At 38.6% G+C, this 22,679-nt stretch overlaps 1 protein-coding gene across 2 annotated transcripts in view; it reads left to right on the forward strand.

Moving 5' to 3' along the window:
- The first annotated feature begins 793 nt into the window (after positions 1–793).
- Positions 794–22,679, forward strand: part of NOL11 (nucleolar protein 11) — a 32,661-nt gene continuing 10,775 nt past the window's right edge. The window contains exons 1-10 of one of the 2 annotated variants that reach the window (XM_044002295.1): positions 794–953; positions 6,153–6,266; positions 6,533–6,589; positions 7,836–7,984; positions 10,332–10,389; positions 10,766–10,907; positions 12,243–12,431; positions 15,460–15,536; positions 17,711–17,834; positions 18,276–18,385. In XM_044002295.1, coding sequence (XP_043858230.1) covers positions 813–953; positions 6,153–6,266; positions 6,533–6,589; positions 7,836–7,984; positions 10,332–10,389; positions 10,766–10,907; positions 12,243–12,431; positions 15,460–15,536; positions 17,711–17,834; positions 18,276–18,385 — 1,161 coding nt within the window. In that variant the 5' untranslated portion in view covers positions 794–812. The remainder of the gene's footprint in view (positions 954–6,152; positions 6,267–6,532; positions 6,590–7,835; positions 7,985–10,331; positions 10,390–10,765; positions 10,908–12,242; positions 12,432–15,459; positions 15,537–17,710; positions 17,835–18,275; positions 18,386–22,679) is intronic. The other variant, XM_044002296.1, reaches the window with a different exon arrangement.

The raw sequence follows: 22,679 nt of genomic DNA on the forward strand, positions 1-22,679 counted from the left end.
TACAATGTTCTTCTGGTTCTGCTCATCTCACTCATCATCAGCCCACACAAGACCCTCCAGGTTTCTCTGAACTCCTCCTGCTCATCGTTTCTTACAGCACAATAGTATTCCATTGTATTCATTGCTTAATATATTCTTATTGACCAATGGACCGACTTTAAAATTTGTAAATTGTTTTATATGCATTATTTCCTATGGAGTCTCCCAACAATCCTCCCTGATATAGGTAAATAAGGGATCAGGGCTATTCTCTTTAAGTGATGATAATAATGATAGCTAACATTTAGAAAGTGCCTACTATGTGGGAGGCACTTTACAAATATTATCTCAATTGATCTTCACAACTACCGCAGGAGGTAGGTGCTATTATTACCCCCATTTTACAGATGAGGAAACTGAGGCAAACAGGGGTTAAGTAATTTGCCCAACATCACACAGCTAGTAAACATCTGAGGTTACATTTGAACTCAGGTCTTCCTGACTCCAAACCCAGTGGTTCATCCACTGAGCTATCAGCATTTGAACCCAAACCCTCCCGAGGCTAAAAGCTGCACAATCCACTGTCCCTAGACTGTTCAAGGGAAAGGGGCTGAATCAGAAATCCAAGCAGAAGTCCTAAGTCTCCCCTGGTCCAAAGACACCAAAAGGGACTGATTGGGGGAGGGGAAGGAAGAGGAACACCGATCCCGGAGCGAAGGAAGTCACCTTCCCCATCCGCTAGGGGTCGCACCATTCATCACTTGCCCCTCCCCATTGGCCTCTTCGTCAACTCTCGCGAGAGGGAAGCGGGAGGGAAGCCAGTTTCCCCTAAAATGGCGGTCCTGGCGGAGGATTTTACGCTGGGTGGTCTTGTGCCAGGCACCGGCCTCGATGGCTTGCTAGGTGTCGAACAAGGACAGAAAGCCGACCTGTTCCTGGTCACCGACCGCGGCAGGACCGTTATCCTCTACAAGGTGAGCGAGGCGCGCCGCGGGCGAAGGGGCAGAGCGGCGACGAGGCCGGTCAGGGACCCTCGGCCTTTCCGCGTTGCGCCGGCCCTTCGGGAGGAGAGTGGAGAGGAGGAGGGTCGCGGGACTGGAGGGCCGGCTACCAGCCCCGCTCGTCCCCCTGCTAGCAGCCGAGGCGGTGGCGCCGGGCGCCCCTCGCGGGCGGCCTGCGTTCCATGCGGGCCGGCTCCACGCGGGCCCCACGCTCCCGCCGCCCTTCCTGTGCTTCCCCTTCTTCTCTGCGGCCTCTCCCCCTCCCCGGGTTTCCAGTGGCTGAGTTGGACAAATCCCCGTAGTCCGGCCAAAGCAACCCATAAGTCAATCAATGAACAAGAATTTATTAAGCGATTACCATGTGCCGGGCACTGTGCTAAGTCTACAACAATCTATTAAAACACTTCCTATGTGCTGGGAACTCTGCAAAGCACTGGGCACACTAAAGGTTTGGCTGTATGGCTCCTTCGCCCACCCCCAAGTTACGTGGTCTGTCCAGAAAGAAATAATCTCCAAGAAGGGGGCAATGCCTTTTTCTAACAGCCAGGTTGGACAAAAATTCTCCGGTTACTACTAACATCCTTTGAACCCGATCGTTCCTCTTAATCAAATGAGATAATATTTGTAAATCGATTAGCGCAGTGCCTGGCTCGTAGATAGTTTAATAAATGGTTGTTCCTTTCCTCCCTTCCCTCCCAGTTGGATGAGCGACCCTGCTTCCCAGCCCCTTCCCCCTTCGTTCCCTTTAATGCCAGTGCCTTCTGTCTGAGATTCTCTCCAGTTTATCTTGTATCTATCTTGTTTGTACATAGCTGTTTACATGTCGTTTTCCCCATTAGATTGTGAGTTCCTCTGTGGCAGGGACTGTTTTTGTCTTTCTTCTTCTCCCCGGGTGATTAACACCTAGTAGGCACTTTAATAAGTGACCGTTTTCAGAGTGCAGAATTTGATGTGGCCACAATGTGGGTTTTGCTTTAACTATGCTGAACAAACCTGCTTTTCTTGCAGGCTGAAAGGGTTCAAAGTCAGATGATGCTTTTTGTCTTCTTAGTGGTTGGATAAGAATTTTAGGTCCAGCCCCCCATGCTCTTAGAAGAAAAATCAGTCAGCAAGCATTTAAGTCCTTACTAGGTGGCAGGCACTTCGCTGAGGATGTATAGGTATACAAATGTTGACAAAAACAACCTCTACCCTCAAAGAACTCATGTTCTCATGCGGGGAGACAACCTGTAAATAACTGCACATATGAGATATGTATATAGAACTGTCCGTGGAAGGTGGTTTCAGAGAGAAGACAATAGCAATTGTGGGATGGGGTTAGAGAACAAGACTAGGAAAGACCCTTTCCAGAAGGTAGGATTTGAGGTGAGTGTTTAAAGAAGCCAGGAGGTGGAGGAAAGCAGTACAAGTATGGGAGAAAGTCAGTGAAAAGGAATGGAATGTCTTTATTCAAGGGAATATCGAGTAGTACAATGACCCTGAATCATACAGTACGTGGAGGGGAGTAGGAAGACAACAAAGGTAAGAGGTGGCCAGGTTGTGGAAGGCTTTAAAAGCCAAACAGAAGATTTTATACGTGATCTTGCAGATGCCACTTGTGTTTTTTGACTGGCTGACATGTGCATTAGGAAAATTACTTTGACATTTGAGGGGAGAGACTTGAGACAAGGAGGCCAGCCTTTCAGGAATCCAGGTGTGAGGTGATGAGGCCTGTACTAAAGCCGTGTGAATGGAAATAAGGGGATATACGTGAGAATTGGTATGAGGGTAGAAACTTAACAGATTGGATATTTGAGATGAGTACGAAGGAGATGAGAATGACAGCAAGGTTGAGATCTGGTCTGAATGGGAGCATGGTGATGCCCTCCATAGTAAGAAGGGAGGCTTCAGGGGCAAAGATAAATGAGTTCTGTTATGGACATGAGTGAGATATCTATAGGAAATCTAGTTTGAGATGTCTAATAGACAGTTGGTGATGCTAGACTAGAGGTTAGGACTGGATAAATAGATCTGAGAATCATTTATGTAGTATGAAAATTTAACCCATAAGAACTGATGAGATAATATAGGGGGAAAAGAGAAGAGGTTGCAGGATAGGTTGGGGGATACAGTTAGGGGGCGAGCATGACCTCCAGGAAGATCCAGCAAAGAAGGCTAAGAAGAAGCAGTCAGCCAAGTTGGAGAAGAAACAGGAAAAAGTAGTGTTGTGAAAACCTAGAGAGCAGAGAGTATACAGGAGAACAGGGGGATCAACATTCAAAAGTTGCAGAGAAGTCAAGAGACTGGCATTAGGTTTGGCGATTAAGAGATCATCGGTAGCTTCAGGTGAACAATGAAGTTTGAAGCCTCTGAGAAGAGAGGAATAGGAGGCAGTGAAAGTAGAGGGCTTTCTTTTTTATTTTTATTTTTTTGGTAGATGGCTTTCTTAAGGAGTTTAGCCAGAAAAGGAAAGGGAGCATAGAACAGTAGCTATTGGGGATGGCCTGTTCAAATGAACTATTTTAAGAATGGGAGAGATATGGACATGTTTGTAGGTAATAGGGAAGCATCCAGTAGATAGGGGAAATTGAAGAATTGTGAGAGTGGGGATGAAAGAAGAGGCAATTTACTTCAGAAGATAGGATAAAATGGGAAAAGCCACACATACAAAAACATAATAGGAATTGTAAACAAAGTTGATACCCATCAGTTGGGGGGATGACAGAATAAATTGTAGTATATTAATGTAATTTATTATTATCCCATGAGAAATTAATTCAAAGAAAGCTGGGAACACTTTGGTGAGCTGACAGAGTGAAGTGAGCCGAACCAGAACTTAATTTTATGACCACAGCATTGTAAAGGAAAACAACTTGGAGAGAGTTAAGAACTCTGATCCATGCAGTGACCAGCCACAACTCCAAAGACTGATGATGAAACATGCTTCCCATCTTTTGGTGGGGTACAGGAAGAGACATTTTCAGATGCAACACATGCTACATATATTTTTGTTTGTCACTACTTATTTGTTATAAGATTGAGTATTGTTTTGTTTTGTATTTTTTGGTGGGGCAGTAAGGGTTAAGTGACTTGTCCAGGGTCACATAGCTAGTAAGTGTCAAGCGTCTGAGTGAACTCAGGTCCTCCTGAATCCAGGACCGGTGCTTTATCCACTGCGTCACCTAGCTGCCCCTTAAGATTGAGTTTTTATGGAGGGGGAGAGAGGTTAGAGTGATTTAAAAAAAAAAAAAAAAGAAAAGGACAGAAACATCTATAAAATAATTTTAAATACAACTACAAGAAGTTCGGAGGAGTCCACATACAGAAAGTCATCATTGGTGCACATCAAATACATATTAAAGCATGCTTGTATATAATAGATTGATGGTTTCATATATAACCTGCCTTTCATGGCCTTATTTATATATGGAAATGTTCATGTTTGTTGATGATATTTTAGTTCATAGTAAGGTATTTTTACAGAGGGAAATGGGAAACCCGAACTGGAATCTGGAGACCTAAAAGTTCTGTTGAGCATGTTGAACATATCCAATCTTAAATGAGTCATCTATCTTAAATTATTTTCTTTTTTTTAAATTTTTTTGCGGGGGCAATGGGGGTTAAGTGACTTGCCCAGGGTCACACAGCTGGTAAGTGTCAAGTGTCTGAGGTCGGATTTGAACTCAGGTACTCCTGAATCCAGGGCCGGTGCTTTACCACTGCACCACCTAGCCACCCCCTTAAATTATTTTCCAAAGACTTAGAAGGCCTGTAGGAAGAAATAACTTTTGCCCAGAAATTTGAAGGTGTTTTTCAGTATCTGATTTCTTTTTTCTTTTTTTTTTTTTGGGCGGTGCAATGAGGGTTAAGTGACTTGCCCACGGTCACACAGCTAGTAAGTGTCAAGTGTCTGAGGTCAGATTTGAACTCAGGTCCTCCTGAATCCAGGGCCAGTGCTTTATCCACTGTGCCACCTAGCTGTCCCCATCAGTATCTGATTTCTTGAAAGGTGTAATTTATATTTGTTTCCTTTATGTTTACTTTTTATACCACCTGAAAAAGTTTAGCACAGATTCTCATCCTTAATTTCTATAACCACAGAACCTGGCACCTCTAATTAACAAAGAAAAGGGTGGGTTTTGAAAATGGCATGATCTCTTATCTATCCTTGAAGGGTTTACCATCTCAGACTCTTTATCCTAGGTATTTTTAGTTTGAGTGCGTGTGTGTGTGTGTGTGTGTGTGTGTTTTAAAATATCACTTCACTTTCCACTGATTCCTCTCCCCAGTAAATAAGTACAGTTAAGAAAAATAAATCAACAGATTGGCCATCTCTGAAAATGTATGCCTCATTCTGGAGGTGGGAGGCATGTTTCATAGGCAGCACTTTGAGTTCAGGATTGGTCAGTTACTGCAGTGGCAAGCATTTGGAAGTCTTTTAATATTCTTTTCTTTTATATTATTGTGGTTATTGGGTATTGTGTTTGCTTTGCTGCGAATTGTTTCATATAGATCTACCCAAATTTCTCCCTGTTACATTCATGCCTCAGTCGTTAAGTCATTCTTTTAGTTAATGGAAACTTGATTTCTTTGCAGTTTACTACCTCAAAAAATTTTGAAAAGTATTGTTGTCTGTGTTTCACTTCCATCAGTAATATGGTTAGTAGTGGTTTTATTCAGAAGTTTAGAAATTTTGGGGGGATTTGGAAGGCAGAATGAATTCTTCTATGTATAGCTATGGAAGGGAAGGGGATAAGCATTTATATAGCACCCACAGTGTGCCAGGCGCTAAGTTAAGCACTTTACAATTATGATTTCATTTGATCCTAACAACCACCATATGAGGTAGGTGCTGTTACTATCTCCATTTTACAGTTGAGGGAGGTGAGGAAAACACAGATGAAGTGATTTGGCCAGGGTCACACAGGCTAGTGTAGTATTCGAGGCCACATTTGAACTTGGAGCTTCTTGACTTTATGTACTGTGCTAGCAGTTGCCTGTAAGTATTATTTTGGATGGAAAAATAAGTTGTATTACTGTATTCTTTAAACCTGGTCTGGCATGGATCAGATTGAAGACAGTCTTTCATTATTATTGCTATTTTCTGATTTATTTTGTTTTATAAATACCTTTGCTTTGGAATTTTTGAATCTAACAATATTAAACATTGTGTGTTTGTTTTTATTTAATTAGGTTTCAGATCAGAAACCATTGGGTTGCTGGTCAGTGAAGCAAGGTCAGACTATAACATGTCCAGCTGTGTGCAACTTTCAAACTGGCGAGTATGTTGTTGTCCATGATGATAAGGTGGGATTTTTTCTGATGATTTGTGTTAGTGGATCCTTCATAATTAGTCTCCTACTTTAAATTAACAACTTCTGTTATAGCTAAAGTACTCAAAGAAATTTTATGAAGATTCTTTTAACATTATCTCAGATTCTTAAAATTTAATGTACTTATGCTAATGACATACTACCTAAATAAATAACATGTTAAGTGTTCAAATATGCTAATTTACATATCCATGGTATAGTTAGATAACTTATTTAATTATAATATTTTTTCTATTTTAGGTTTTGAGAATATGGAAAAATGAAGATGTGAATTTGGATAAAGTGTTTAAAGCAACAGTAAGTTGAAGGTTTAATAGCATAAATATAATTGGGCTATTTGGACAATGCCTCTATTGTTTGCTTATATTTTAACCTATTCAAATGTGAAACATCATTAAGACTTTTGGGATATTTGTATATGAGTTAACAACAGGACTATCCAATTTCAGGAGAAACCAAAAATAGAAATAGATTCAGGAACAGTTTTTTTTAATGTAGATTTGGGGATGGAGCAAACAGGAACTTAGACCTTGATTTCCACTAACACAGCTCAGCAACTCTTCTGGAACTTAAAGTTACCCAGTTCTCTCTAGCCAGTGTGCTACTTTGCTTCTCAAACGTGTGGGTGCATGATGTGTCATTCTGGTAAAGGTAGAGAAGTCTCACAATATTCAGCTGGGTAGACCATTGCTTTGGTTCATTTTAAACATTTCTTTAACTTTTAGATTAAGAAAGACCATGTGGTGTAATGGAAAGAGTAGGAGATGAGGATTCAGGGCCTGCCTTGGATTAGGCCTTGCCTTGCCATAGTCACTTGGGCAAAATCACTGAACTTCTCTGGGCATATTTATTCAGTTGTAAAATGCAGGGGTTCGATTACATGGGCTCTGAGGTTCCTTTTTGCTCCAAAAATTATATGGTTTGAAATATTAATGGTTGAATTTAGACATTTAAGTGAGTTATGTGAATTAACTTTTTTTTTTTGGCAAGGATTTTCTGCTGAGATAAACATTTTTTGAGTAAGTGAACATAGTTATTAATTCACATTTGCTATAAACTCTGATTCTGCTACTGCTGGTGGTTTGACTTTTCCCACCAGAGTAAAGTTCTAGACCCAGCTTTTTGCTTGTAATTAGCAATGTAACCTTAGGCAAGTTACAAAACTTCATTTGGCTTTGATTATTTAACCATAAAATGAAGGAATATGGTTAGATGATGGTTCAAAATAAGTGAAACAGCTCTAACCAAGTATGGGATTCTTTGTGTTCTTTTCTAAAATTATTGGAGTCTTTTTTTTTCCTTAGGCAATTCCTTGTAAAGGAATGATTTTTTAATTCTTGTTATTTGTCAGTTATGGGATTGTAACTATAATGCCACAAATTTGTGGCTGAAAGATAGTTGAAATGTAGTCATAGTTGCCAAAACTAAATAGTAATCATTGTTGAAATTTCAGGAAGTAATATTGGTTAATTCTGAAATAGTTTTGCATTTTCCATTGTAAACTCATTTAGAATGAAATTAAAATACATTGTTTCTCCCGCAGCTGTCTGCTGATGTATACAGGATACATTCAATACAAAATACTGAACCACTTGTGTTGTTCAGAGGAGGTGCTGTTCGAAGTCTAGATGCTTTGCTTGCAGAACCCCAACAAAAAATTGAAGCTGTAATTTCAGATGAAGAAGTTATTAAGTAAGTTGTGGCACATCCAAACTGCTTTTAACCAAATCAGATACGCTTCATCAGCCGTTCTGAAAGGCATCTTTTTTTTCCCATATCAGTCTTATTTCTCTCAGTATATTGGCCTTCAATTTGAATCATTCGTTTTCTCACCTTTAACACTTCTGTTTCCTCATACCTGCAGCCACATAGAAGAGGTTCTTTTGTAGAGGTTTTATAACCTAGTACTATACATATTATACATACATAAGCCTCCTACTGCTATTTAGCTCAGATGCAAAACTCTCACGTATTTGCAGAGTTCTTTAGAGGAATTCTGCCCCATAGAATCTGGTGGCTTTTCACAAATGAAACTTGGTGAAACTGGAGGAATTTTTAAGTCTTGACCTAAGCTAGAAAAGTTACCAGAGGTTGGCACCTGGGGAAGGTGGCTTCAAGATAGCCTTGAATCTGGGACAGCTAGGTGGTGCAGTGGATAAAGCACCGGCCCTGGATTCAGGAGGACCTGAATTCAAATCCTGTCTCAGACACTTGACACTTATTAGCTATGTGACCCTGGGCAAGTCACTTAACCCTCATTGCCCTGCAAGGAAAAAAAAGAAAGAAGAAAAATTTTTAAAAAGGTAATCTTGAATCCTAGAATCCTATTTATGTGATTCTAAGGCCTCTGACACCTAGCAGAAGAGAGAACAGATGGGGAAAAAAACAAGCCCGTCACAATTACTCTCTCTACAAATTTGTGGTGACGAGTGCAGCCTCCCATTATGCCTGAGATTTAACAATGCAGTTCATTCATTAACCACCTTTTTTGTTCTCCTCACTCAGATTTTCTGTCAATGCCAATGTTAACAAAGTAGTGCTATAAAATAATTTGACTGTAGCTTGTAACAAATTTTCTTACATATTCTTAATGGTAGCATATTTTTATTTTAGGCTCATAAACAGGTTCTAGAGGTAATTCCATAGGATTACAAAAATGTTTTGAGAAGTGGCAAATACATATTTAGAGACAGACAGACAGATGGGTTCTGGTATACTGGAGATACACATACTCTAGAACTTCATCAAAGTTATTCTTGTCCTTCAAAGTGTGTGTGTGTGTGTGTGTGTGTGTGTGTGTGTGTGTGTGCGCGCACACATCTGTCTCTATTTCAGGCAGACCTCAGATTTTTCATTTCTCATACAGAAAGTAGTATGATGGAGAAAGTATTAGATTGGGAGTCAGAGGACTGAATTCAAATCCTACCTCTGTCACTATCTTTATGACCTGGGGCAAGTGATTTAAATTCTCTGTCCTCTGTTTCCTCATCAGTAAAATGAGGAAATTGGACTGTATGACCTGAAGGTTCCTTCTAGCAAAATTGCCAAAGCATAAATAGATGACTGCTTATATTCTTCATTCTGCATGTATGAACCCCAAATACTAAAAGGGAACAGATTGCTAATCATTTCTTTGGGGGGGGGGGCAAATGAGGGTTAAGTGACTTGCCCAGGGTCACACAGTGTCAAATGTCTAGGGTTGGATTTGAACTCAGGTCCTCCAGAATACAGGGCTGGTGCTTTATCCACTGTGCCACCTAGCTGTCCCTGCTATCACTTTCAATATGGAAATAGGTAGTTTTTTCTAGGTTGTGCATGGAATGAGAAGAAAAAGAGGCCCCAGAGTACTGAGAGGAGCCTACATTGTATGTATAATTGCTATAAATTGAAAGTTGTAGCTTAAAAGTAAATGCAAAAGGTTCTTGTTACATGGTTAATATAGACAATGATTACTCTTGAGGCTGATTTTGTTGGCACTCATTTCAGGGCTTTTACCATTAAAAAGAGACAGTAGAAAGAGCATTAGTTCAGAAATCAGACATTCTGGATTTTAGTTCCTGATATTCTGCTAAATAATGTAAGTGGCAAGTTATAGGATAGGAGATTTAGAGGCTGAAGGGATCTTTGAAGCAGTCTAGCCTAGCCCCTTCATTTTATAGGTAAGAAAATTGAACAAGAAAGATTAGGCGAATTCACTTAATTCAAACTTCAACTTCAACTGTGGGCTCATTATCACACAGATATTAAGTGACAGAAGCAGAATTTGAACTCCAAAGCCAGTACTTTTTCTATTACAAAGGCACAGCCTCTCTTGTCTCAGTTCTCTCTGATACTCATAAAAGGATTAGACTAGATAGAGATCTTTTTCATTTCCAGTTCCTTAAATTCTGTGATACAACACTGAAAGAATTCACATGTATATTATGCATTTTAGAGTGCTTTGTATCAGTATCTAGTTTTTCTTGAGCGTTTGTCTATTTTGATTTGCTGTACTTTAATGAATGTATATATTTCTTTAAAATTGCCATTTTATTTTCAGATGGACAAAACTTTTCTTGGACTCTAATCAGCCTGTTTTAATATTTATTACAGAAAAGGTTAGTGTCCTGGCCTGGTGCAAAGGAACCTATATAGAGTTAGCTTGATAAAAGAAGAAAGTATTTTTAAAATGCAGTTAGAAGATAATTGTAATAACCTATATCAGATTGCTTGCTCTTGGGGAGGGGTGAGGGAAAGGAGGGAGGGAGAAAAATTTGGAACTAGAAATCTTATAAAAACAAATGTCAAAACTATCTCTACATGTAACTAGAGAAAATAATAAAATACTTTTATGATTCAAAAAAAGATAATTTTTTTGATTATTTGAATTAACATTTTATATGAACTAATGATAGTTTAAAATGCAATTTTAAATGCAATTTGTTAAAATTTTGATATTTCTATAAATGAATCAATATTATCTTTCTCTTGTAGCATGGAAATTATTTTGTGTATGTGCAAGTGTTTAATCCACATAATTTATGCAAATATACCCTTTTATCTGGAGAAGAAGAACCAGTTACACTGAGTTTTGCTGTATCTGTGAATGAAAGATTAGTTACTTTACTATGTTTAAGTAAGTTATTTTCTAAACTTTTAAGCTAAAAACTTTCTTCTTTTTAAAAAATGTATACCTTTTGTTGTTACTTCACATTCACTTCTAAACACGTCCCTCCCTTTCCTTATAACAAAGATTTCAAAAGAAAATGCAGTCAACAAAACTACCACTGGGTATAGGGAAAAAAAAAAGTCTTCTCTTCTTCTCCAGTCCTTTGCCCCTTCAAGGACCTTACATGCTGTTGAGGGAGGCAACATGGAGAAAAACAGCAGTTTAGCAAAAACTGAACAACCACATCTAATAATATATGAAACATTCTATACCTACTGTCTTCCTTGGGTTCTCATAGGCTATGCCAGTATGTTGCAAGTTACAATATTAGATCGTACTACAATGGAAAGGCTTTAGGTATGGAACAGTTGGGCTGAAAAATGAGTGCCCTGTATTTGTGTCATGTGAGGGACCAGCTATTCAAGTCTAGATAAGCCTGTTACTAGAAAGCTGGTCACAGCAACTCAGTGAAATTTTGTAAGACACAGAGCAGTTGTCATCTGTATTGGTGGAAAGGGTATCTACTAATGAAATTATCCATATTTCAAAGTATTGTAAGATGTACAGTTAGAGTGTCAGTATAGGTTAAATTTATGACATAATAGAATTTATATATATTATTTGTTCAGTTGTGGCCAAACTTTGAGATTTTCTGGGCAAAGATACTGGAGTCGTTTGCCATTTCTTTCTCCAGCTCATTTTACAGATGAGGAAACTGAGGCAAACAGGGTTAAGTGACTTCCCCAGGGTTATACAGCTAGTAAGTGTTAGGGTCACATTTGAACTCCGAAAATTGAGTCTTCTTAACTTCAGTTCTGGCACTTTTATCAACTGCATCATCTAACTGCCCAGTGTATGTTATACGTTTTATTATAAGGGATCCTTATAAGAGTCTATTTTATATAACTTAGGTGCACAATTTAGATATTTTAAAAAACATTATTATAAATGCTTGTTTTTATGACAAATCTATCTATACATGGCATTATTGGTCTTTTATTTCTGTGATACTGAGTCATTTGGTCAAGAACTTAGCCTCTATTGAATTAGCATTGCTCCCATTGGTGAACTTTGCTATAGAAAGCAAGGAATGTATGGGTTTTCTTGTCTTTGTGTTAAAACATTTTGCTAGTCTATCAGCTGAAAGGTTGATTAAAAAAAACTACTGTCATGTTATTGGACATGAAGTTTTATGAATTCCTTATTTTGGTTAAATTGTATTGGTGTTACTTAAAATTGTGAGAAGGAAAGGCATTTTCCTCCCTCAGTAATTAACACAAAAAGCATTTTTATTTTCAATAGGCTGTAATGGGTGTATATATGAAACCCTGATACCACTAAATCAAGATAAACCTGAGGAGAAGAATGTTCTGGTCACATCTCTCCTACTCAAGACTTATGTATCTGGCAGTGTTCTAAAGGGTAGTTCATTTGCCATCCTTGATAAGGATCATGTAGCAGTCATGGGAACTTCACTCAACACTCCTAAAGGTAACTATCTCCAGTCTGTCACCATCTCTGTTCCTTCATAATGTCCTCTGTAAATGATTATGTCATAACTGTATTTTTTCAGTAGTCTCCTAACTCATCTTTCTGCGTATAGCTTCCTAAAGCACCTTTAAAAAAATAACAACTCTATCTTGCTCAAAAACTTTAAGTAATTCCTCATTGTTTACATTAAAGTTTCCCTTTACATATCTTGAGATGCTTATGCTTCTGATCCACACTTCTCTTTAGTCTATGTGTCATTTCATGTCATGAGGGAAGTGTGAAGGCCATTGCTTCTGGACCCAGCCAGCTTCCCATTGGGAAGTCTTGCACAGGAGCCTTTTAGTTTAACCTTTAAATTTGAATGATTGTTCCTTACCCTGTAGCTTAGCAGGAGAGAAGGGATTCTTTGTTAGCAACCCTCCTCCTCAGAAACACCAGGTAATCAGAATGTTTCAGAGTTGAGGATGTCCTCAGAGGTTTGGGTGAAGTTTGGTTCTGTAGATCTATGTAACATTTAAGGAGCCTTACAACTTTGGTCCCAACCTGAATTTTACTTGTACTTCCCAATAGGAACCCTCTGCTTCAGCAGTCAGGTTAGTCTCCTCATTATTGCCTATACTTCCTTCTTCCCTCCTGCAATAATTCTTTGCTATTTTTTATTTCTATACCTTTGTTCACACTCTTCTACCCATCCTAGTACTGCCTGTTCTTCAAGGGCAAACAAGTTTGTCTTCTAGTTGCCTACATTCTTTTTTTTTTCTGATAAAAGTATTTTATTTTTTTCCAGTTACATGTAAAGATAGTTCTCAACATTTGTTTATACAAGCTTTCCAATTGCAGATTTTTCTCCCTCCCTTCACTCCCTTCCCTCCCTCCCCTCTGCCCTAGACAGCAGGTAATCTGATATATATTTTATATATATATATATATATATATATATATATATATATATATATATATATATATATATATATATATATATATATATATACACACACACACACACACACACACATACATATACACACACATATATATAATAACATTAAACATATTTCTGCTTTAGTCATGTTATAAGAGAAGAATCAGAGCAATGAGGAAAGACCTCAAAATAGAAAAACAACAGCACCAAAACCAAAAGAAATAGTATGGTTCAATCAGCATCTATATTCCACAGTTCTTTTTTTTTTTCCCCTGGATTTGGAGATCCACTTCCATCATGAGTCCCCTGGAACTCTTCTGTACCATTGCATTGGTGAGAAGAATCTAGTCCATCACAGTAGATCAAAACACCATGTTGATGATACTGTGTACAATGTTCTTCTGGTTCTGTTCATCTCACTCATCATCAGTTCATGCAAATCCTTCCAGGTTTCTCTGAACTCCTCCTGCTCACTGTTTCTTACATCACAATAGAATTCCATTACATTCATATATTATATCATTGGTGGGATATAATATTTATGTTTAACACTCATTTTATCACTTTGATAGGATCACAGGTTTAGAGGTGTAAGGGACATCAGAAGTCATTTAATCCAAGCACCTCCTTTTTAAAATAAAGAACCTGAGACTCAGATGAAGTGAATTGCTCAAAATCACATAGTAGTAAGTGGCAGAGCTGGGATTAAAATGCAGGTCCTGATTTATATTATCCTTTATCTACATGTGTCTCAGCATATCGAAAGTAGTATTTGGCCTTCTCCTAAAATCCAAACTTCTTCTAAACTTCCCCAGTGTTATTAAGAGCACTCAGTCACTCAGGTTCATGGCCTCAGTGTCATTCATCCTCAGATCCTCACAGATCCAGTCCATTGCCAAATTTTGTTGTTTCTATCTGCACAACAACTTTTGTATACTTCCTCTTCTCTCTGCTCACACAGTGACCCCTCTAGTTGAGGCCCTCATGATCTGCTGCTTGACTGTTTTAACATCTTGATTGGTCTGCCTGCCTTGAGTCTCCTACCATCCCAGGTCATCCTCCAGTGACTTTCTTAAAGTGCAGGTCTGACCATGTCAAAAATCTTTCCCTCCTATCCCTTTCCTGTATCCTGCTCAGTAAGCTTAAGTGACACCATTCAGGTCCTCTAGTGTCAAATAAATACGGCTCTGTTTGGCATTTAAAGCTCTCCATAATCTCTCTTTCCATTTTTATACTTCACTCCTCACACATTGGACAGTCTGGTCATCCAGGCCTACTTGCTATTCCTCACATTCCATCTCTCATCTCTTTTTCCCCCATGTCTAGAATGCTCTCCCTCTTCACTCTTACGAATCTTTGGCTTCTTTCAAGAATCAGCTCAAATCCCATCTTTCCTAGTACAACACCCCACATTTTAATGCCTTCCTTTCTAAAATTATCTCCTGACTGTTCAATAAACCTCTTGTCTGTTTTGTCATGTCACCTCCATGTTTGCATTCTAGTAAACTCTCTGAAACTAGGGACTTATTACTATTTTTTTTTTTTTGGTGGGGCAATGAGGGTTAAGTGACTTGCCCAGGGTCACACAGCTAGTAAGTGTCAAGTGTCTGAGGTCGGATTTGAACTCAGGTCCTCCTGAATCCAAGACCAGTGCTTTATCCACTGAGCCACCTAGTTGCCCCTCTAGGGCCTTATTTTTACTTTTTCCTTCTGTCCCTAGCACTTAGCGCAGGGCCTGGCACATAATAATTGTTTAATAGATGCCACCAAGTGAGTGACTATTTCTTATTATGTGAAAAGATTGTAAACTCTTAAGGGGAGAGACCATATTTTATATTGATTTGAGTCCCACAATGCTAAAAATAAAGACATGGATATTTGATATTTTAAGAATTACTAAATGACTAAAATCAGTCATACATATAGCAAATTAATATGGGATTAAGTCTTAGGATAAAACTGTTGATAGAAGTTGACTTTGGAAGACTTTATAAGAAAAATTTAAAATAATCCTGTGTATTTATTTACTATGAGTAATATCTCTAGGGATACTGAAAATTTGTACTTATGGTACTTTTATTCTAATACCATATTTCTGGTTCATAGAAAGCATCTCTATTTGGAATATAAAGTTCCAGACATTACAGACCTCAAAGGAATTACCACAGGGAACCAGTGGTCAGGTAAGTTATTTTATAATTTTTTCTGTTTTATTGGGGAAAAGTTGTTTTATTTTATTTTGTTTTTATAGTATGCCTGTAAGAAGCAGTATGGTATATAGTAGTATATAGTAGAGGGCCAGGAAGACCTGAGTTCAAGTCCCACCTCTGAAATGCTAGCTTTGTTACCAGTGGGCAGGTCATTTAACCTCTCACTGTCTCAAGCAACTCAAAAGACTATAAATTACAGATAGATTGTTAATTCATCTGTTTGCATGCAGTTTGCACATAGGAGTTCATCAACACTGAAAATTAAAAGTCCCGACTCCTTCAGATTGCCTATACTTATTACCTACTTTGGATCTGCCATTTCATTAATGTAATTCCTTAAATGTTATAACTCACAGTTCATCTATATCTAATAATCTGGTGGTGAGTGTCTCCAGCTTGGCTTGGTTGGCTCTTGGAAGATCAACATAATCTGTTTCTAGGACTCTACTTAAAACCTTTCCAGGTCACAATCACAATGAGGAATCAGAATATGGATGAACTATGAAGAAGTAAAAATTAAAGTCTTTTAGTCTTTATTACAAGCTATTACCAAATAGGAGAGCTATATTCCAAACAAAGAGAGGTATAGATAGGGTATGCATTTGCTTAATAGGGTTTTTTAACATTTTATGACATTTTTGGGCACAGTGATAAGAGGAACATTGGCGATAACATCAGAGTTGTCCTCAGCAGTTTGGATTTACCGGGACCCCTATACGCTGTTTAATAGTCTTAGTATAGTATGGTATCTAGTCTCAATAATTTAAGTAGGGGATCTTCTGGGTTTTCAGGCTTCTGTATAGCTCATATTCATCACAACTAGAGACAAAATTCCAGTTGAAGCTGTGTGTTTTTTGTTCTGATTGAGTGACACATTATTACAGTAGTATATTTGCTTACTGGTATGAAGTTTAAAATTTAAGATGTCCAAAAATAATTTAATTTACTAAGGACATTAATCAATGCAGAAAGTAGTCTAGATTTGGCTTTGGAAATAGAAAGCCAAACAGAAATACAAGGCATAAATTTGCTTATTGGATGCCTCTTACAGGTTTAAGTCTAGACATTATACAAAGAATTTTATCTTTTAAGCTAGCTTGTGATTTCATCTTCTGTTTTTTTTTTGTATTATAAACTACAACTAAGAATGTTATTTTACTCTTTAATCAACTTAAACATTTTTCTTTTTCTCCCTGATAACTTAAAAGTTCTCATGGAAACAAGTAAAGGGCTAGTCAAAAATATTAGAATTATAACATTCGCATGGTAAGAATAACATAGGAGAGGGGCAGCTAGGTGGCGCAGTGGATAGAGCACCGGCCCTGGATTCAGGAGTACCTGAGTTCAAATGTGGCCTCAGACACTTAACACTAGCTGTGTGACCCTGGGCAAGTCACTTAATCCCAATTGCCCCACCAAAAAAAAAAAAAGAATAACATAGTAACCACTGTAATTGAAAAATGAGTTCAGAGCTTCTGTGAATATAATCTTGAAACTACCCTTAAAAATAATTGAGTTGTTTACATTAGTCAAATTTTGTACAAGTCAAAGGTTTTGTGCATTCTTAAGGTTGTGTCATCTGTGCCTTAGCATTGTGTCATCTGTGCCATGGCATTCTCAGCCATGACTTGTTAAACAGTACAGTAGATTTCCCTATATTCTGAAATAGAATTGAAGAAAGGCAGGAGACCCAATCTTAATGGTACCATACAGATATGTCATAGTAAATAGCCAACATTTGTACAGCACTTTAAGATTTGCATGGTGCTTTACATATACCAGATCCTCACAACAGCATTATGAAGAAAGTGCCATTATCTTTATTTTATAGATGTGTAAACTGAGGGTTATGCAGCTGGTGAGTGTCTGCAGGAGGATTCAGTCTCAAGGTCTTCCTCATTCTTATGGAGAGAGCTTGATATCTTCCATGCACCTAACTGCCTCTTTCATGTCAAACATGGTTGAACTTTGCCTTGTCTTCCTCCTAGAGCATCTTTTGTAATCCCAGTGCCCAACTCAGAGCCTTACACTTACTTAGTAAATGTCAGACTAAACTGAGTTGTCAGGCTTTACTGAATTAAACTTTAAAAGAAGAATAATGAAATTGCATAAAATGTTTTGTTTTTAATGTGCTTTTTATTTTGTAGCTCTGGTGTTATGGGGGAAAATTGTTTATGCTGCATGGAAAGTTTTTGACTGTGATCCCGTTTAAATGTGAAATATCATCATTAGCGGCTGCTCTGGGAAAACTCAAGCATATTCAGGCTCCAGGTATGAGTTGTTATATCAATGTAAGCACACATTTTTCTTGCTCCCACTCTAATACACTTTACTTCCATAGCTTTCTATAGGCCATGCTTCTATCTTTGACATTTGCTATTAATGGTAGAAACTTTCTGGGAGATCCATCCTCCTAGAGAAGCCAGTGTTCAAGGACAATAGGAAAATCTCTAAGGCAAGGTAGATACTGACTCTGTGGTTGTCTCATGGACCTCATCTAGTTGCAGAATCATATTCCTGAGTTTATGGATTTTCGTTGTAGATAATTTGATTTGTGATCCTATGGGGGAAAGTCACCAAAAGGAATTTTAAGGTCTCCATAAATTGTTGGTTGTTGTTTTGTTTTGTCAAGGGATCAGGGATATGAATTAATATAAAATTATTGTATCAGGCAGCATGATTACAGAAATTGTGTATTTTGTGTCTTCACAGGTACCCAAACTGTGTCCCACTTTGTAAACTGGGGGACGTTTCAAGGAGATGGACTGGAATCACAAGATTCAAATAATGTAGCATCCCTTAAAGGACAGTCAAAGAGAAGTGTAAGTTAGAGAGTTTTTATTAAAGTATCATTGCCCAGCATAAATGTCCAGTGAAGAGATGTACCAGAAAATCGTCATTTTGGGATCTAGGCATTCTTTTAGAATTCAGTAATCTATTTATGTATCAATCTACCAAACATTTATCAAGCACCTACATGTGTAGGCATTGTACTAGACCCTGGGGATACAAAGACAAAACTGAAATGGTCCCTTCCATCAAGAACAGAGCAAAGCTATAAAGTTTCTCATCAGTGCTGGGAAATTTGGACTAAAGCACAAGCTTGGAAAGAAATACGGCATATTGGAAAGAAAAATGTGTGGTGACATGTCAGAGGACCTTGCTATCTGGGTGATGTTGAACAAATTGTTTAAATTTTTTGTTCCTCATTTTCCTCATGTATGTGAGGCAGTAACATCTAATGGATAGAACCCTTGACTTGGAAGATGACGTAGGTGTTAAAATCCTATACCAGACACTTTAGTAGCTGTGTGATCTTGGGCAAGTCACTTAACCTCTGTGTGCATCACTTTCCTCATCTGTGAAGTGAGGAATCAATGTTTTCTAAGATTCTTTCCAGTTTTAAATCTGTGTTTGTATGTTCTTAAAGGGGAAGGGGGCAGAGAGTGGCCTAGGTGACCCTAAGATCCTTTCATGTTCTGAATCTGTGAATTAGTTTAGACTTTTATCACCTTACCTCTCACCTGGACTTTCACAGTAGCTTCTTAACAGGTCTCCCTGCTTTCAGTCTCTCTTCTTTCCAATCCGTTTTCTACCTAACTAGCATATTGCTATTCCTAAAGCACAGGCCTGGTTCATTTCCCTGCTCAAGAAAATTCTGTGGTTCCCTCTTGCCCCTAGATTAAAAATACAAGCCCTTCTCTCTGGTACTTAATACGCTTTATAATCTGTTTTTAATCATAGAAATCACAGAATTTGATCACCTAAAGGTACCTTAGTACCCATTTAGTCCAAACCAAACCTGAAATGAATTCCTAACTGTGCTGTTCCTGCATTATCCAGTGTCTCCTTGGAGGAGTGGGGACCCACTGCTTCTCACTGTAGCCCATTCCACTTTCTGACCAATTCACTTGTTAGGAAGTTGTTCTGACATCGTCTAAATTTTCCTCTTTCATCATTGCTTCTCGTTCTGCCCTCTGCACCAAACAACTAATCTCATCCTTTTTTTCCTTATGATGACCCTTGAAGACAGCTATCATGCCTCCCTTGAGTCTTCTCCAGGTGAAACATCACTTGGTTCTTGGAGCCTCATATTCCATGAACTCACCTCTTTACCATCCTAGTTTGCTCTCCCCGTACTCTTCAGCTTGTCACTGCCTTTCTTAAGTCGAGGTGCCTAGAACTCTATGCAGTTCTCCAGGTGAGGGCTGGGGAGTGTAGAGCCCAGTGGGATTCTCACCTCCCTATTCTGGGAAACTTTGCCTACGAGATTCAGTCCCATTAGGCTCTGGACCATGAGTCTCTGTTTCTGTCCTAACTGCCACTTAGTGTGTTAGCTGTCCTGTCCATCTTTGGGTCACCTGCGGATTGGATAGGCATGCTATTGATATTTTATCCAAGTTACTGGTCAGAATGTTAAGTAGTACAGGCTCAAACATTGTACCTTGGGCTGCTCCACTGGAAACCACCTGAGACGCTGACATTGAACCATGAACAAATGTTCTGATTTCTAACCAGTTCTGAACTTTTTTGTATCTTTCTGTCTCTTTGACAAGAACAGTATGAGATAAACTTTAACAAAAGCTTTGCTAAAATTTCCTTCCTTGACCATTTTTCTGGTTCTTTCAAAAACAAATGAAATCACTTTGGCATGAGCTGTTTTTGATGAAACCAAACTGGCTCTTCTTGTAGATGTTAACCAATATCTCTTTAATGTTCCAGTCCAAAACTTCCCCTGGAATCAAAGTCAAACTTTCTGGTCTAGAATTTGCAGATTCCCTTCCTTCCCTTTTTTGAAAATCATGACATTTGCCCCTCTCCAGTCTTGCGGTATGATCTGTTGCCCACAATCTTTTAAACATTACTTAAGTGGTTTAGCAGTCTCATCTGCCAATTCCTTCAGGCCTTGTATCCATGCAAGGCAGTCAGGTTCTTTCTTCTACAGACTTATATGTAGCCATTTTCATTGTCATTTCCTATGCAAAGCTTGTTCTCCTTGAAAGAAAGCAGAAAGAAACTAAGGTTTGAACAGTTCTTTCTCATTTTTAAAGAAAAAGACTCATGAGAAAAGTTGATTTATCATGCAGGTGACTAGAAAGAGGTCTTAGGCATAGGCCATGGAGTAAACCTCATCTTAGGGAATGGACTTATCAAAGTAAACTGAGAAGATTGGTTAGATGGGTAGGAAGAGAATCCAGATGGAACCCCAGAGAGGAAAGAATATCAAGGTCACCCATGGATGGTCAGCCATATTAGACACTTCAGGGAGGTACAGGAGCATTATTATAATTGAGAAAAGGTTATGATAATTTTCAATTAAAAATTATTGGCAACCTGGAAAAGAGCAATTTTATTGGAATGGTGGAGTTGGGCGTCAGAGAATCATATTGAAGTGAGTGGCAGGTGAGGAAAGTGGAAACACATGCAAATGACATTTTCCTATTTTGGTTTCAGAGAGGACATTAGTTGAAATTGGATACATCAGTTTTTTAAGGTTGGGAATATCTGAGCATGCTTGTAGGTGATAGAAAAAGATGTGGTAGATAAAGATTGAAAATTATGACGAGAGGGAATCATCAAGCTCTCGAAGAAATCAAGGGCACAGGTAGAGGGGCCAACTTTGACAAAAAGAACTGCCTCTTTCTCAAAGAGTAGAACCTTAAGTTGTTGGTTCTTTGTTCTCAGAAAGATCATTGGCATCACAAGAGTGATGTCTTAACTTCTGTGTGAATTGGATTTAAGTGAGGCAGAGTTGTGCAGAGTGCTCAGAGGGAGCTCTTGTCAAGTGGATGGCCCCAGTTTCTTGGTAAAGTATGAGATGAAATTCTTTCCTGAGGAGGAATTAGGGAAAGGTGGTTCATGTGGCTTAGGGAAAGAAGAGGTTTGGAATAGATCCTGTGTGGAATGAGTAAGTGAAGGAAAGAAAATCACTTATTAAGGATATGCTATGTGCTAAACACTATGCTAATTGCTGGTGTTAGAAATACAAAAGCAGGATGATCCCTGCACACAAATATTTTACATTCTAGTAGAGGTAAACTACACATATAAAGCAGTCATTGCCAGGAGAGGATATTTTGATTTAAAAAGTCCTGGAACAGCAGGTAGAGCCATGGGTAAATTAATTGAGGCACACTTTTGAGAAGAAATTGGTAGTATTACTTGGTATTTGCTATTCTCAGAACAAGAGCCTGAAAATGTTATATGGAGGGTAGGGTGGAGAGAGGAATTACAAAGAATGATTAGCAAACAGATGGCCATGGTGAGCAACTGTTGGCTAGTATGTAAAGCATGGTCTGGGCCCAGCTAGCTATATATAGTAGTGAGTAAATCAGAGGAAGACAAAAAAAGGATTGGTGTGTGGGATGTGAGGGCACAGTTGAGATTAGATAACAAATCTGTTTTGAACCAAAGCAACACTTTGGCATGACTTCCAATAATGTTCAGCTGCTCAAAGTGGATGTTGGGAGTAACTCAGGCTTACAGTTTGGCAAGAAATGAGGGTGCTAGGACAATGGCAAAGGATCCATGAGGGGAAGACAATATAAAATTGAACTATTTAACTAGATCATCAAGATCTCAAAAGGAAGGTGAGGACAATCAGTTGGCAGTCTGGCCCATATCACCTCTTCCCTGGATTATGTTAGGTACCTAATAACTCTCCCAGTCTTTCCCCTCTCCATCAGTCAATCAAGTCACATTTATTGAGCACCTACTAAACGCCTAGCACTGTGCTAAGTGTGGTGGATCCTGCTCTCAAGGAGGTCACAGCATAATGGGGGTTGGAGGGAGACAATATGTAAACAACTATGTACAAATGAGATACTCACAAGGTACAAAGGGGGTTTTTGAAGTCACTAAATTTAAGAAGGACTGGGAAAGTCTTGTAGAAGGTGGTGTTTTAGCTGACACTTGAAGGGAGCCAGGGAGGCCTGGAGGCAGAGATGAGGAAGAGCATCCTAGGCATGGGAGACAACAGTGAAAATGCTAGGGTTGGGAATGTCATCTTTGAGAATAAGAAAGCCAGTGTCCCTGGATCAGGAGTATGTGAAGGTGAAATGATCTCCTATGGCAGAAGTTTGATCATACTCAGATATCTTCAGTGACTCCCTGTTG

This window comes from Dromiciops gliroides, chromosome 4 (genome assembly GCF_019393635.1).
Source record: "Dromiciops gliroides isolate mDroGli1 chromosome 4, mDroGli1.pri, whole genome shotgun sequence".
Taxonomy (NCBI): domain Eukaryota; kingdom Metazoa; phylum Chordata; class Mammalia; order Microbiotheria; family Microbiotheriidae; genus Dromiciops; species Dromiciops gliroides.